At 39.9% G+C, this 17701-nt stretch overlaps 1 protein-coding gene across 1 annotated transcript; it reads right to left on the bottom strand.

The window, feature by feature from the left end:
- Positions 1 to 1652: 1652 nt before the first annotated feature.
- On the bottom strand, positions 1653 to 17131 carry hoga1 (4-hydroxy-2-oxoglutarate aldolase 1). Its single transcript, XM_058639599.1, has 7 exons — positions 16659 to 17131; positions 15114 to 15242; positions 13154 to 13281; positions 12199 to 12333; positions 8466 to 8562; positions 3985 to 4118; positions 1653 to 2068 (listed from the first exon to the last, which is right to left on the bottom strand). Exons 1-7 carry the CDS (start codon positions 16861 to 16863, stop codon positions 1919 to 1921), a joined length of 978 nt encoding a protein of 325 aa, XP_058495582.1. The 5' UTR covers positions 16864 to 17131; the 3' UTR covers positions 1653 to 1918.
- Positions 17132 to 17701: the final 570 nt, after the last annotated feature.

Here is a 17701-nt window from a genome sequence, read left to right as displayed (position 1 = left end):
TGTCATGGAGAGTCAGAGATCAAATTTCTCACCAAAACACACCGAAACATGGACGCCAGACCATGTTAGCAGATTGTGTTAAGTAGGAATGATTTCCAAAGTTACTCCTCAGTGCATGTGGCCATGTCCATCACAAAAGCTCATATTCAGCAGCAATTTCCACCCCCAGCCTATATGCACCTACATTGTCCAGGACTCTCTTCGTCTATCTATTCATAATAATAATAATAATAATAATAGGTACTAAAGATGTGACAGTATAAAGCCAGAATTGTTATTGACTAATTTGCTTAATTATTGTGTGCTTTCACCAACAAAATGACAGTTTCCATCCATCCATGTAAACTGTAAAATGTTGTTTGTGCAATGAAGATTACATGTTTGTTTTTTGTCACACACTATAAATTCTTGAGTTATGGCCCCCCCCCCAAAAAAGACACCACACATTTGTGACCTTTAAGCTTTTCAACACAAAATATAATCAGCTCAGTCCTTGAGGTGTCCATGTTTCTAAGAGGCCTAATTAAATTCCCTCCAGTCATTCCTGATATATCACCTTCATGAGAAGGGGACAGAAATGACCTCACAGTGACCTTGTCCTTTGACCTCCATATGGTGATCGGCTCATTCTCGAGCTAAATTTACAAATGGATGAACAATACGAACACCAGCGGGGGGGGGGGGGGGGGGGGGGCATTCAAACATTATAGAAGAAAATGTACGATGTAATATATACAGTGAAAAAGCCCCAGGCCACCATTAGAGTTGTTTCTTTAGTAATGCTATATTGACCATACAAGGCCACATGTAAATACAGGAGATACTGTATATATATATACACAGTATATATATACAGTATCTCCTGTATATATGAGTCATTTCTTTTCCCAAACGTTCTCACTTTGCATTATATTTCATCTTGGTTTGATCTGCTGCAGCTTCTTGATGAACTAACCGTGACTTTCTTTAGTCTAAACAGAAGAATACATTTTAAAAAATATATCAATAATAAGAGAAAATGTGCCATCATCACACTCATTCATAAGTATGTTCAATCTTTATTTCATATTAATTCCTCCAAATAGAACCTTAATGTTAACATATTTACAACATTGTTGTTGTGTTGTTATTTCAAGTTACAGTGGGCGGCATTTTTATTTAGCATCACTGATCAATAATTTCATAGTAACCTTTCAGTGTAATGTAAATCAAGCGACAGTGGAGAGAGGATGAGACTTCTCCTCTAGACTCAGCCTCGAGATTTCTTCTTTCGGGCTTCTCCCTTTAGGGGGCGCCACAGAGGATCATCTGCCTCCATCTTGTCCTCTCCCTTGTGTCCTCTTCTGTTAAACCAACTGTCCTCATGTCCTCCTTTACCCATCCATGAAACTGCTCTGTGATCAGACAATAAATGAAACAGATGTGAGTAACGGTCACTTTTGTCAAAACCACCTTTCATTTTTTGTTCACTTTTGTTCCTAGTAAAATTTGAAATAATTGCTTAATTAACTCACCATTAAATCCAAATATGGAAGTTATGGATGGCTCAGTACCACTTCTGCATGTCCAATATCGATACTAATATCTGGGATTTGGGCATCTACTGATTCCGATCAGTCCGATATGGTCTTGAACAAAATTTGACTCGTCTGTTTTGCTGTTTTATTCTTTTATTTAAGAATAAGTACACACATGATCACCACATTGTGGAAGACATGTGCATCCATTCTTTACATCCTAGTCACATGATGCTGGTGGTGAACCATTTATATGATATTATACGATTTCTTTCGTATCAGACAACTTTTTGATTTCATATTAAGTGTTGTTGAGTGACAAGAATCAGAACTGGTCATTGATGGTGTATGATTCGGACTTTATTTTCCCTCCTTGGTCCAATGTCACCGGGTCAGTCCCCTCACAGCCAGCCGTTGGAGGTGAAGTCCCGTCTCAGCTGCTGGGTTTCAGCTTCTGTGAGCGGCTGAAGAGGTGATCGACACGCGCCACCATGGAAGCCAAACCACTCCATCGCCTGCTTGAGGGCAGGGACTCCCAACTTCCTGGTTACCTAGCAACACAGAGATCAAGTCAGTCTCCATACAGCTGTGTGCTTTGTGAGCTTGATAGGTGGTGGTGGTGACACGTAAAGGGCAACTATAACTATAACCCTCTTTTATGAGGCTAATGCAACTAAATGCCTGATTTATTTATTTTTTAATGCCAAGAAGTGGGCTGAGAGGTGAGGGGGGGGGGGGGGGGGGCGTGGGGAGCAGTGCAGGGGGCGTGGTCTGGTAGTGAATTTGACACCAATTGCAGTGGAAAATCCCCACTGCAGGTGGAGAGAGAAAGATGGCATTTATAAAAGAGTCTGGGACAACAAGCCTCGTGCTGGGTAGACAAGGTGAAAAAAGCTTGCATCGGTTATTAAAAAAGCACGTAATAAGAAAGCCAAGAGCAAAATCTGAATGCAGTAGCTGATGTTTGACCAGAGAGATGCAGAAAAAAAACTGATTCATTCAAAAGATTCAAAATCGATTCAAATCTTTCAAAAGTCGATTTTTTTTTTTAAACCAAAAAAAGAACATTGCATCATTTTTTATTGGAATAGCCTGTTCCTTTTCAAAAGACCTTCTCCATTACAGCATAGTGGAAAAAAGGCTTCAGTTTTGTGATTACAAGTGAGTCAAGCAGTGGTGTAGAGTGGCAGTGACAGTGACCACTAAAGTAGACCACACTACACCACTGGAGACAAGGTGTGTCATACCCTCACAAAACTTTTTCAGGTTATGCTCAGTTTTTTTTTTTTTTTTATGTAAAGTTTCAATATTTTACACTAAAGTGTGAAGCTTTGCACTTGGATCAGCAAATAACATCACTAGATACTCATGTACACTTTAAATATCAGGTAGGTTTAGTCATTTTAGTGATCAAAACTCAGCTGTATGTCACGCAGAACAGGTATATATAAAAAAAAACTATGACAAAAAATGTTGCTCAATGACACTTTTTCACAGACGAAAACAAAGCGTTGAGTAAATACAAATAAAGTCGTTGGGACAAAACCTAGGAGGAAATCTACTGACACTTTCGTCAACAAACAAAAACTAGATAAAAATGTTGGGGTGGGACGAACCAATCAGAAGAGAGGAATAATAAGAAGAGATCCAATCAAATCTCTAATATCTTCACGGGGTACAGAGGTTAGGTTTATATACCCGGATGTCGACACAGAGGAGGACACACGAGGAAAGCGTCAGAAATGACGGTCAAAGGAAGAAAGAGGAGTTTCAGAGCAGATCTTGAACATACTAGATAGACAAAATGAACACTGTTCATGATGCAGCACGTGTGTGCAGGTCGTGTCAGAGACTGATGCTGCTACAGGGCACTGACATTTAATACACTTTCAACACACACACACACACACACACACACACACGTTTGTAGCCTGGAGCAAATTCCACGCTGTTTCCCACACATACGCACAGACACTCGCTGTCTGCGTGTATGTCATGTATGACACAAACTGCTGAGTTTTACTTCCTCTTTTTCTTTTTGTACTGTAAAGCATCCTTGGGTTTCTTGCTATATAAATTCAAGCTATTTATTCTAAGTTATTAAACCGAAAATCACGTTTTGATGTAAACTGGCAACTGCCACTTTGGGCTGTTTCCGTTCATCCAGCTAGAAGAAATAAAAAAAAGATCACAACAATATATTATAACAATGTTATACATATAATACGATATTTTGACTCTTTTTCTTTCTTTTCATATCAGTAAGACTGTGTTTAACAGTCTGTAGCCAAAAAATTGTGTTTGCTTGGCCCGCTGAGGTTTCATTAAAATCTCTGAACGTATTTCAGGTTCCAGATCAGTTCTGTCTCTTAAAAAGTGTGAAAGCCCGAGAGAGCCTCGTCAGTGTTTGTAGGAGCCTGTGTATGAGGTGGATAAAAGCGTCCATCGCGTAGCAGATGGTACTCACGGCGGCGTTGGGCTCGATGAGACGTTGCTGCAGAACTCTGGCTTCCTCCCAGCGACCTGACACACACAGGCGCTCCAACTCACACAGCTCCTGGCCCAGGACGTTAGCCAGAGCACACACTCCGCCAACTGCACCTAGAAACAATCACACACAAACAAACACCAGAGACCAGTGAGGGACTGAAACCGTTCTTCCATCTGTCTTACTTATAAGCTAAAACTTAGTCACTAATTTGTTTCTGGGACGTCTTTAGTCTTATTTGTTGATGACTGCGTCACATCCTGATAGCATCAACGAATAAAGTTGTCTGAAAAAAGGGAAAAAGAAAGGCTTGTGTCTGTAGACCTCACAATACTATAAAACACACATCCATTTGTTTCATTCAGACGACAAGAAATGATTGGCTTCCCTTCATTTGGCTATGGGGATAAATATTCCAGTGAAGGCAGTAGCCAATCACATGAGGTTTATAAATGTGTGTTTGTTGGACAAAGCCCAATCAACAATGGTGAATATGGCAGACAGGACATCTCCAACAGTTTAGCAAGATTAGCAACTTAGCAAGAAATGCCCGTTACTTCTGTCTTCATGCCTAAATACACGGCCCTGGGCTAGAACGCCATGAGAGCGTGTCACTAGTTTAATCATTATCAGCTGTTTGTCACGGATGACGGATCGTTTTACGTGATTTTCATATTCTCGTAGCAGCCTCCGCATGTAAACCACTTAAACTGGCACAGCACAGTTTTTTTCATTGCGGTGAGCTCGAAGCTGATTGGACAAACGAGGCAGAAACGTCTCCAGGGAAGCTCAGCTTCTCTGGGAGTCAAGTGGGCAGGGCATGGAAGCTGGGCTTCTGCATGATGATTGGAGGAACCGTCTGAAAGGCAGAACCAGGTTTTGATGGACAGTGTTGCAGAAACATGCACAACAGAAGTGGTTGTGTGTTGTTTGCTCAGTGATAGAGACCATTTTCATTTGTACACTTTAATAAAAACACTATTATAGCATTTCACTTTTACATAATTATCTCGTTTCCTTGTTCTAGTCATTCGTTTGCAGAATGTATGTATAAATAACTGGGCCTGAAATGAGCTTGATATGAATATACATTTATTATTTTCCAGGATCCTGACTGGGGAAACTCCGGACCCCTCCTGACTATTCCAGGGAAATGTCACTGTGAGCAATCATTCAATGCATCACATTTTATGATTAGAATTCTAAACATACCACCTGCTGCTTATGCTCAACTCGCTAAAACATTAGCATGCAATGCAGTAAAGTGTACGAAGCACTTTAGTTACCCAAGAGATTGGAGAATTTCCATTTTGTCCTTTTAGAATTCAAGTGACAATCAAACAAAACATGATGGACAGAGGTTTGCTATCTGATTTGAAATATGATATACAAGTGATCCCCCTTCTATAAAATCATCCATCAAACTCCTGTTTATACACATACATGATGTGTTGTCAGCATGCAGCATCTCTGAGATAGATGTTCTGCTCTGCTTTTCTATGTCTGGCTCTTGGCTCTTTCTCTCCTGACAGATCAGTAAGTACATGTTTTTTGTTTTTTTTTATATATAATATATATATATATATATATATATATATATATATATATAAATAAATATATATATGTATACATATATAGTTAGACAGACAGATACTTTCCCAAGCAACAAGATACCATGGCCTTTCAGCGTAACATCTCATTGTCTGTCTGGTGGAGGAGGGAAGCAGAAAATCAGTCTGTGGCCTTGAATTTGCAGTCGTGGATAGACAAGACGGAGGCTGCTGATGTTCTGTCTCACTTATGTTTCTGTGGCAGGCCAGTGCTGACAGCAGCTAACTGAACCACTGACAGGTGAGCGGCCCCGCCTCCTCGCCACACTGCAATAACAGTTCCTGAAAAGACACGCAGTGAAGCGAAAACGCGACTGAACGCAGACACCCAATCTTTTTTTTTTTTTTTAAATGAAGAAGAAATGCTCTGTAGTAGATTCCAGGAGAAGACAGAGCACTTCCCATTAAAGCTTTTTGACACTGATTGACAGGCATTGAGGGACCGCCCCCTTCGGCATTATTGTAGGGGAAGTTGATAGCATGAATTTGGACATCAAAACTTTAACACATAGTCAGAATGTGGACACATTATCTTATCAATCATGCACTCACACACACACACACACACACACACACACACACTCACAAGTTCATGCAACTATCCCTGTTAGGACTCTGCGTTGACTATTGTTTATTTTACGTCCTTACCATACCAGTGGTTATTTTGTTAACGGACACAGAGCATTTTGGCTGCTTTTTTCCATTACGATGTTATAGTGTCTTACATCCTTTTTTCAGGACAACCAGTGAGTGAGTGAGTGAGTGAGTGAGTGAGTGAGTGAGTGGGCTGGCAGTGGGAGAACATGACTCATTAGGTTCCTGAGCATCATGTTGATGTCTATCCTCTAACGTGTTATCTAATCCAAGTTTACAGTTCCATGAACGTGGCGGACATTTCAAGAGGGGAGAGGAAACCTCTTCAGAACTCTGTTGATGTTTTATGACTAGTATTGTGAAAGATCACAAAAGAAACACTTGGAGCTTAGAGGGTGATTAAAAATACACCGTGGTCAAGCTGTTTGACGCACAGATCTGCAAATATGCAAATATTTAAATAACTTGTAGTGTTCCTAACACAGGGAGAATCATTAAGGAGTCAGACATGCGTTTGTGAAAGGTTTACCCACATTGACATCGGCCTACCACTCAAGAAGACAAATCTCAGATGCATCTTTATACAAAACACTTTCTGATGCAGATGCAACGTAGCTTCAGGAAACAGAACATTCTAAAGGTCAACGATAAGCAGCTTACACAGAAGTGCCTAAAACATGTATTCTCTTTCATGTCCATCAGGGGGCGACTCCATGGGGTTGAACTGAAAATGAATCAACTTCTCACTTGATCTATTACATCAATAAAGGAGGATTTTATGGTTTTAATCACTACTTTCAAGTCTTCATCAATACATCATGACATCCATTTTGTAAATGATGTTCCCATTTAGAGTAAAGATAGACTGATTAATCAGTACAGCTGATATAACAGACCACTTTTTGACAAGTTTAGTTTAAGGATGACCTGTTTTATGAATTGCACTGCAGCACAGATACAGAAAATTCAACTAAAACACATAAATTGTGCTCTGAATGTCTACCGTCCATACTACCCCGCTATTCTAGAGCCCTGCAAACTGAGTACAACAAGGATAGAATTGTTATTGTTTGAAAACAAAACTGGGGAGCATTGGAAATAATATCACAGTTACCCACATTCACTTCTTATCAACCGTGAATGAGAAACTTTGTTATTTATATATCTATTTATGGAGGGTGGCATCACAGTGGGTTTGATGAAGATGATTTCAACAAATAATCATCATTAGATTTATTTGCACACACCACTAGGGAATTTGACCTCTGCATTAAACCCATCCTGAGTCTCCCAACCCAGGGAGCAATGGTGGTTGGGTACCTTGCTCAGGGTCCTCCCAGCCCTTGACCCGGGACCTGTCTGTCAAATTCTGTGATCATTGGCATTTGGATTGGAATGATGTGCCAGAAATGTTGGTCTCAAATAATACCAACACTGTCAAACATTGATTATGGTTCCACTCAAAGTTTAAGACGGTCAGAGTCAAGCTGTTGTTCAAGTGTAAGTGTAGGTAGCACTAAATACTTTACACTTAACGCTCTATGTTTTTTCCTGACAAAAGTGTTTTTCAAAAATTGCACGTTTCCCGTATTTTCTGGAAAAATAACTAGGGTTGCAAGCAGCACTGAAGTTGTCAGGTTTTGATAACTCTTTATCGTCATCTTGTCCAGACTGACATGACCATAATTCATCTTTAAAGATCACAATAAAGGGGGAGAATGAGGAGTTTGTTCAAATACCATGTGTAAAATTTTGCCAAAATTGACCCAAAATGGCTGTTTGATCCAAAATGTCTGCCTTCTTCTTGAGTTTAGGTGATAAGTCAGAAGATGTTAGATGTAAATCCCAAAATATCCCAAATGATCTATACATGCATTAATTGATTTGTTTTAGTTAAATTAATGGAAGCCATATGAGCTGAGTGCAAGATAGGAAATCAATCAAAACATTTGGACCCCGTATTCAGTGCAACCTAACACCAGGATGATGCCGCTGAGATTTTGCACATTCAGTCGACAGTGACACACAATCCTCTCTTGGAAAAACGTGTTTTCTGTGAAGTGCGAGTGAAATTTGAACAATGACAGGAAGTGACCCAGAACGCAATGGTTGAAAGAAAAAAGGCCTATAAATGAAAGAGGTATAAAAAGACAACAAAGCCGGGTTCTTAACTTTGGTTTTAGATTAACAAAAACAGAACAAGTGATGGCAGCATTGCTTGTGACCGCTCCTTTAGTCATGTTTTCATAGTCTTACCAACAGAATATGCAGCCATGAGAAACCCTGCTGAGCCCGCCAACAGCTGGAAATCCTGTCCTTTGGTTTTGTGAACAATCAGGCCGATCCGTGTGATCTGAGGAATGAATAATAAGAGTCAGAGACACACACACAGGCACAGAGAAGAAGGTAAAAAACCTGCACCATTTCATTGTCATCATCTCTTCTCTCCTGCTGTCAGGATTAATATGTGGTGTAGAATTTTAATCCCTGGGGGGGCTGTCACATGAGAAAACGACTAACCCAACATCTCACAAGGTAAACAAATCGCTCAAATTGAGACGAGCAGTGGATCTTTACGTTTTGGGAGGAGGGATTCGTTCAACATCCCAAATGAAAGAAGAAGAGGAAGAAGGAGAAAGTGAAATCCCAAGTGAGATAAAATAGAGGAATCAACTTCAGAGGAAGAGGGGGGGACGAGCTCATGCATAATTTATAAGCTCCTTATTTTGTTTTGCTTCTTTTAATTCGCTTTTGTCAATCCGGATATGAAGTGCAGAATCCAAATAAACCTGAAATGTTCAAAGGCAGCGTGAGACAACGCTGCAGCTACTCTGCACATGAAGCTGAAAACTCCACAGGGAAAAAACTGCAGCCTTCCGTTTCAGCCTCCATCACCATTACAGGGGAGAGTCTATTTTTAACCACCGGGTGTCAGTCAGTTTCTCCCTATATCAGTCATTTCAAACACGTAGGGCTGTAATTGATCAGCCAGTCAATCAGGTTCTAGGAGCTCCTGCTGGTCTCCTGAAAGCTTGAGCGCTCCGGCTATTTAGACATTGCTCCCCAGTGGGAGAAATAACATTGGAGCATGACTAGTGTCTTGCCCTATGACAGAAAAACACTCATTAGCTGTTTTTTTTTTTAAGTGTCATTATTGCAATTAGCCTGAACTAATGTGCAACTCAAGATTGCAGGAAAATTAACTCTCCTGCAATCTAAAGCAACACTTTAAATGGATATTTGTTTTCTATTCGTTATAAAACTGGTTTATTATATTCATAAAAAAATATGAACATGCCAACACCCACACATACATTAAATGGGCATATATGGTAAAAGAAAATGTAGTCCAGTAAAACTGTAGGAGTAACAAAAACTATATGAATTTATAATTGGTTACAAAGTAAAAGATACAAATATGTAGTTTATGTTATGAATTGGTTTTATGAATCTGCTACAGTATGTGTTTCTCATCACATCTTTAAACTCTTGTAAAATACTCTCACGAGACTTGCTAGCAACTAGCTATTTTGCCTCTTAGCAGCTAGCAGGTAGCTTCTTGGCTGGACTTGGACTTGATCTGAATATTGTGTTTCTACACTTCCCAAAACCAAAGAATTTGAACAAAGCACGTTAAAAAAGGTGCGAAAAATTACGTCACACAGACGTCAATTTATTTTCTTTTGTCTAAATGTGCCTAATTAATCATGATAACAGGTAGTTCTTAAATTATTCATCAGTCTCATTTATTTGACGGTAAGCATGTGATAGATTTAGTTGACACTCACTTGAAAAAATAATGTCTACATTAAAACAAAGCTTTATTCAAGTTGAATAAGCCTTTTTTTGAAATCACTGTGTGCACATGCTAACCGGGTACATGCTAACAGCTAACACTGCTGGATATGCACTACTTGTCCAAACAGCTTTCTGACAGGCCGTTCTTCCCCACAGCCAGTGGACAGAGTGCGCCCAACGACATTGGAGATGGTGAGCATGATCACTTTAACAAAATGAGTAACTCTTGCTACAAAGTAAGCCATAGCACTAACTTTCTAAAGTTTCCTCCAACACCAGGCATCATGTGAATCCACAGTCAAGTGTTAAAGTGACACGTACGTGTGAGTGCAGTGTTGGGTAGATTTCAGTCTGAGTGCAAAGACAATAACACTTTGGCATAATTCTTATTGTAAAACACAACATGTGTTGAGACAAAGAGGAGTCATATTAGAGGAGATGAGCTGGGATAAGATGAAAATGTAACTATCCCGAGGGTAAAATTGTGAAGCAGCAAATATCTTAACAACAAGAACATTTAACTCTGCTCATGTCTTTTTAAAACATTTATGCTTCAAGATGCTGAGATTGGAGATGATTAGGAAACATAGGTGGACGACAACTGTCTCGAACTGGATTTGAACCTGTGATATACTGTAACTGAAAATGCCACATGAGTCTCACACAGCTTGTTTGTATGCGGCAACATCACATTTATTTATTCACAAACTTTCCACTCCCACATCTGTCACATCCGACTGCTGTCACTCTCTACTAATCATCGGCTTCACACTGCACAGAGAAAATAAAAACACGGCGATCAAACTGCTGCCAAGCCTTCGATGCCCAAAATAGAAACAAATGGAACCACAAACATATCCCATGTGCTCACCATGGCTTCCTATTGTTTGTTGGTTTCATAAGAAGGCGAGAAAATCCAAGGATAGTGAAGCTCTTTGATCCTCTAACAAGCCAAACGGGTGCAAGTGTCATAATGGGGTACTTCACCGGAAACTTTTGTTAGTCACTCGCAGCAAGTGGTGGAACCTATTCATTTTAAATTTCCTGAAAGCTCATAGCTCAGAATGTCCTGTACGCCAATGGTTCATGAAACACGCACTGAAACTCCACATATTATCGGAGTGTGTGCAGCAGAAGCTACAGCGGCAGTGAGTGTCACATGACCACTAGTGGGTCTACATGATCACATGACCTGTCGCGAGCATCCCTCCTTTCACACAGGTTATCCACGTGTGGTTATTCTAACAGGGAAAAACATGGAGACACTAGCCTCCACCATAAGTCTGTGACATTGTGTTATTATTTGCTCGTAGAGTCCAATGTGTCTACACTGTTGTAGTAAACAGTAAACTATTAATGACTTAATCAATTCAAATTTTAAAGGATATTGACTAATTATTGTCAAAATTCCCAAAAGAAAGCACTTTTCCTCCAGCTAGATGCATTCTGTACATAATGTTACAGGTCTATCTTCATGGTCTGTGTTCCTCTCTGATGCTCATTTTTTGCATTTGGTGACTTTTAATAAATTGGCTTAAACAGCAATATTCAGTTCCATCCATGATAAAAAAAAAATAAAAAATATGTCAGACTTTTACACAGTAATCTGTCTGATCCGTCCATGATTTCAATAATCTTTTTGCAGCTCGTCTGCCTTCCTCAAATTGACCTATCACCCCTTGTTTTCTCTGTGGCTTCTTCACGCCTACAAATTGAGCAGGTTGACTCCGTGCTTGAACTACACCCACGCTTCTGTCTCCCAGCGAGTGGACAAACATGTTATTTGCCGAATCAGAAATCTATTTGCAACTTCTCGCATGCACATCCCACACAGACAAAAAAGTCCAAAGAGCTGGACAAGAGAAAACTCTGCTTTTCTTTCCAACAACCCACCCTGCAGCTCCCACTCTCCCATTGTCTACCAATTCTTGGCTGTGTAATGTAAATGTAATGGGAAGTAAGCTTTAAAATGATAAGAGTTACATGACAACCCACTGTTGCATGCACATATTTTAAACTTTTAACATTAATGTCTGGCGTGCAGCTGTTCTCTGCTCTCTTTCGGAGTGATTCAGTGATATTGTGACAGTTGTATACCCTGAGCCCTGATATAAATATCCATATGACTCTGGAGATGCAGAGACAGTGCTGCCAACACAGGAAAATAAAGAGGTTTTTGTTTTTGTCTTACATCTCCTCCACTGTCCTTTAGGCCTGCGATGTTTGGGTGCTGAGAGAGCTGAACAACAGCATCCACTGGCAGCTCCAGTCCTGTGTTGGCAGGCACACTGTAGAGCACCACAGGCACTGGGCTACTGTCTGCCACCTGCAGAACCAGGGGAAGAAAACGTCCATGCATTTGTATACAGCTTCATGTGACTTGAAATTGATATGTTGAAAATAACATGGATGTCACTAGGAAACAACGCAAATGTTGCTTTTACTTGAAGTGTTTCCAGTGCAAACATTTTGTTTCATACACGTCAACATCATAATTACAACCTAATATCTAATAATAGTAATAATAACAACAACAACAACAACAACAATAATAATAATAATAATAATAACAATAATGGTTACAAATTAATTGGGAAAAGGGTATATGTATATATATATACACATACACACACACACAGACATATGTGTGTATATATATATATATATATATAAAAACATACATATATACACACGCATATATGTACATATATATGTACATATGTACATATATACATATATGTACATATATACATACATACATGCATATATAGTCTGTTGCTAATATTGTGCCCTTTTCATCTTATTCCTTATTTTCTATCCTGTTATTTTAATTCTGAAGGAGCAAAGTTAATCATTTGTGTATAAAGTGAACTGAGCAGTAGTCACTGATTCTTTAAATAAAATACTACTTCACATGTTACTAATAATATTATCATACAATTTGAGAGATAGTAATACATTCTGTATATGTGTTTGTATGAGCAAGAGTATTCATTCTCTTGATTATAAAAAGTCGATCAGTTACCGAGACTATTCTTAGTATACATATGACTTTTTACTGTGATTTGTGTTGTTTTGATGGCTTCACAGACCCCGTGGCAGGGATCCAAGGTTTTAGGCTTAAAGTGAGACTTTGATGACATTACCTTGGTAAAGTGCTGGATGAGTGCTTGGCTGTCCATTTTGCCCTTATAGAAACAGGGAGTCACCACGAGGACGACATCGGCCCCGACTGCAGCCATCTTCTCTGTGAGCTGCAGTGTGGCTTTAGTGGCTGAGCAGACAAAAGGTGGAGAAACAACACTCACAAACACACACTCGTCTGTCACAAGCCTTTTAGCAAAGACAAGAGTTCAAAAGCTGGAGGGTGAAACCACACAGAAAACATAACTTTTGTTTCATTCCTCAAATGTGTTTCCTGTTTGTTTACTCAATTCAATATATTTTTTTTATTTTTCAAATGATATGTATGCACACCTTAAACATGTAAACCTTCATATACTGCACAAGGCCGACCCTCATATTTACCATCATCGTTCTATGCCTTTTCTTTCTCCTGCACAAGAAAAAAAATAACCTTGGAAGATAATAAAAAAAATAAAGTAAAAATCAGAAAATAAAGAGAGAAATGTTCTTAGTTTTGGTTCCTCCACCAGCAGCATAGAAACAAATCTGTACCTGGAATTTGTATTAAAAAAATTCTACAATATGTTACATTTCCAGTGCTGGACTTCTGTCGCCCCCATGAGGAATGACCAAGAACTGCTGCTACATGACAAATGTCTCTGTGATCATCTAGTGAACCTTTACCCTCTGTGGGTGACTGTGGGATCAGTGGTAGAGGGAGTTTACCTTACAACTGGAAGGTTGTTTGATTCCCAGCTCGGCTATTCTCTATGTGTGCAACACACTTAACCTCGCATTGCTCCTGACAGCTGTGAAAGATGTGTGATAGTGAATTTTTCAGTGAATGAGTGTCAGTGTAAAGCAGCTTTAAGTGGTCATCAAGACTAGAAAAGTATATACGTAAATACAAACCATTTAGTGACAATGTGCTGAACATCTAGGTTTTCCTTAGAAGTAAAATCCACTTCTGAAATGTTTAGTTTATGGGCATAGAGCTATGTACGTAGCTGTTGTGACTCCGCCTTACGTCCATCAGCACTAATGTTAAATGAATCAGTTCCAGTGCACAGTGCAAGAATGTCACTGAGCGACATGAGAACAAAAACACAGCTGTACTGAGAATAGCTGAGAGAGAGAGTCACGTGGCAACTTCACACTACAGCTTTAAGAATATGTTGTCCACCTATCTCTGTGTTAAACATCCTTTTCTGTCTTTAAACTGAGGTTCCATTGTCCCACAACAAAGTCCATCGTGAAAAATAGCATGGTGGTGCTGGTCGACTGCTGCCTCGTGTGGTCACTTTGTGTCACTGAGGTCAGCAGTGGATCAACATCTCCTGTGTGCTTGGATGTAAAATCACTGACTTTCTCCATGGACTTTGGTGTGGGAGAGTGTGCAAATTACAAAGTGATACAAACTTAATTTTCTAGTTGGAAAAGGCTGTTTAACCAAAAGATAAAGCAGTAAACATACCCTTAAAATAGTGCATACTCTTTATTAGCCAAGCCTTTTGTTAAGTAAAATCAGTTTTGCCTTGTGTTGCATTGGCAGCAATGGGTGAGAGTTTGCTGGTAAATCAGTGATTTTAAGTCCACTGCATTTCTCTGTAGCTCTGTATTTTATACTCCACACGTGCCACTTAAAATCAAATTTCAGTCTGCTGCAACTGATGTGATCATATTTTACTTCAACCTGTCAGCAGTTTTTTTTATCACTTTGATGGCTTTTATTCTAAAACATTTAAGAAATGGAATTCATTTAAAATGTACTGTAATGTCTGAGTTTCACGAGATCTTTTGACATAACAAATTCTATTTTAGCGACTGTTTTGACAGCGTTCTTAATTGAAACGTTATTTTAACTCCACTGCTTTTAGGCAACATATTACCCATTTGTTGCATCAAGTACTACTGAGAAATCTATATTGCAGACTGAAAACACACAGACACACACACACACACACACACAGGGAGACCTACATTCACAGCCTGATCCAGCCATCAGTAGTTTCTGTGGCTGCAGCGAGCTCCTGACCGCCTTTACCACCTCCACACGCTCCTCCTCTGTCAGGTACGGATACTCGCCATTGGAGCCCTGCACCACCAGACCTGCAACCCAAAACAGTTCTTTTCACTTCAACCTTCAGATACCACTAATGAATCATTTTCAGAGTTTAACTTGTCTTTTGACCTCCAAGGTTTACTGCAAATTAATATTGTATATAGAAAGTTGTGTTGTAGTACCAGAATAATTTCACTTTCAACAAACCTAGAAGGAAAGCGTGAGGTGAGGGATATTCAGCTGCAACATGTAAATGCTGATTGTACCTTTAAATAAAGATTAATGGTCTGATTTTGTGTCTGCCCTGAAGTGCAATAAAACAATAAACTTAACATTATTAACCTTTTTAAATACTCCGCTGGATTAAAATAAGAAAAAGGTTTTGTTAGAAGAATTTATCAGGTTCCTGAGAACAAATAAGGTCCATAACAACATGTACTTAAATTCTCTTAATGCTAAAGAAAGGTGCTCCATTGCTTCCTTTCCTATCTCCTATAGGGTAGCCTGCCACCTTTACTATTTTTTTTTAAATTGTTTTAGAATGGTGAGAGTGTAGGTTATAGTGGTTTTGTTGATCTACTAGTTTATGTGCGTGGGCTTATGTACCCTAGTTGCGGACTGCCATCCTTTATGAAATGAAAGGCGATCATGTATCCCACAATTAAACACAGCAACAGCTGTCCACATGTGGGTGAACATGTCACTTGTTTGACCATCAAACATTTTTTTATTCTACGTTCAACCTTAGTGACGTTTTTATCATTTTAACTGTGAATATTTGCAACTGTATAAGCAATTACTAGATACACACACACACACACACACACACACACACACACACACACACACACACATACATATACATACACTGTTTTACTTCTGAAAATAAAAGGCTTAGGTGTTTAGTTTCACATCCACCGTCCTTCAGTTACATCATCTAGGTTAAGTAATGCCAAATTCTCTTCATCCTACATCCCTGCACATCAAGTGCACCACTTGCCACAGACAAGTGGTTAGGAAAGAAATTAGGGGACTATTTTTTTGTTGGGCCAATATGAACATTTGTCTTGGACTCACGCTGTGCACATGCCAGCCTTCATTATGCAATAAAAACTATATAACTGTACATTAAACTTGTGTTATCACAACAAACGTTCATAGACATACAAAAGCAGTACCATTAAAAGGTCACCAGGGGGCGACCAGCCCAGAGTTGACTTTTCGTTTTTTCCTCGCTGCTGAATTTGGACCTCTCTGTCAGGTCCCTACAGCCTCAGTTTTAGTTACAGTGTAGTGAGTGTGAAATTTGTCTGTAATAGGTGACTGTGACAAATATGACGCAACATGTGACACGCGTTCACGTGCACCTGAAGCAAACTGTCTGACACCTGAGTCTAACTTTATCTGACCTCCCACATCAGCGGTTCGGTTCGTGTTCGAGCCTCCTGAGCTTTAGTTCTGACCTTTAAACGGTATCTTGGCATATTTCTGCAGGTTCTCCTCCAGGCGGCGGTAGTCCACGTCCTCGCTGGCGGTGAACGGGGTTGCGATAGGCGGGAAGATCCCGCTGAGGTCCAGTCTGGCTGCGGTACTGGCGCTCTGGACTCGTGTCCACGCGCCTCTGCTCAGCAGGGACCTCGCGCGTCTCCACATCTGTACGCTGAGCATGGTGAGGTGGACACAGTGACCGCTGCTGCTCTGTGAGTGTGTGCAGCTGCAGTCGAGCACAGTTAATGACTGACCCGCGTCTGTAAATATTGACCCGAGTTTCTCAGCACTTTTGTCAGGACAGGAGCGCACGCGCGCTGTGCGTTACACTTGAATGCGCGTTCATGTGACGCAAGCACAGGCCAGAAACTCACCCGCTAACAAGCATCCATGCTAACAAGTCAGTGAGGACATACAGTCACAGAGCAACAGATGTCAGTCACCATGCTACAAGAAGCTAAGAGCTTTCCTCACAGCTCCGCCCCCCGACTCATGCAGGGTCCATCAACCACAAGCAAGTTTCACAATTAACGTAAACTCTCTGACACCTGTCAGGAGTCCAGGAAATAAAGTCCATGGAAAGAAAGAAAGAAAGAAAGAAAGACAGAAAGAAAGAAAGAAAGAAAGAAAGAATGAAAGAAAGAAAACACATCAGATTAACAAATCTGAAATTTCTAGAGAGATGTGTCTTAGTCTGAATGACGGCTGTTTAACTTTAATTAAAAAAAGACTTATGTCTCTCTAAATTTGAAATATTTCCAGGATTTGCTACCAGTTCTCGATCAGATTATGTCCAATATGTCAATTAGAATTATCCCTCGCATGAGGGTTGCAGGGGGCACTGTCCCCAATCTCAGCTGACATAGGGCATATCCTGGACAGATCACCAGTCCATCACATTGACACATATAATAACATATAACAACCATCATCTATGGTCAATTTATAGTGTCCAATTTACCTAATTCCCAAACCCCTGTCCCCCCAGCCCTTACCATGTGGGGATTTAAACTGGGAA

This window comes from Solea solea, chromosome 10 (assembly GCF_958295425.1).
Source record: "Solea solea chromosome 10, fSolSol10.1, whole genome shotgun sequence".
NCBI lineage: Eukaryota > Metazoa > Chordata > Actinopteri > Pleuronectiformes > Soleidae > Solea > Solea solea.
Note: the sequence above shows the minus strand (reverse complement) of the source record. Positions and strands in the feature narration are given on the sequence as shown.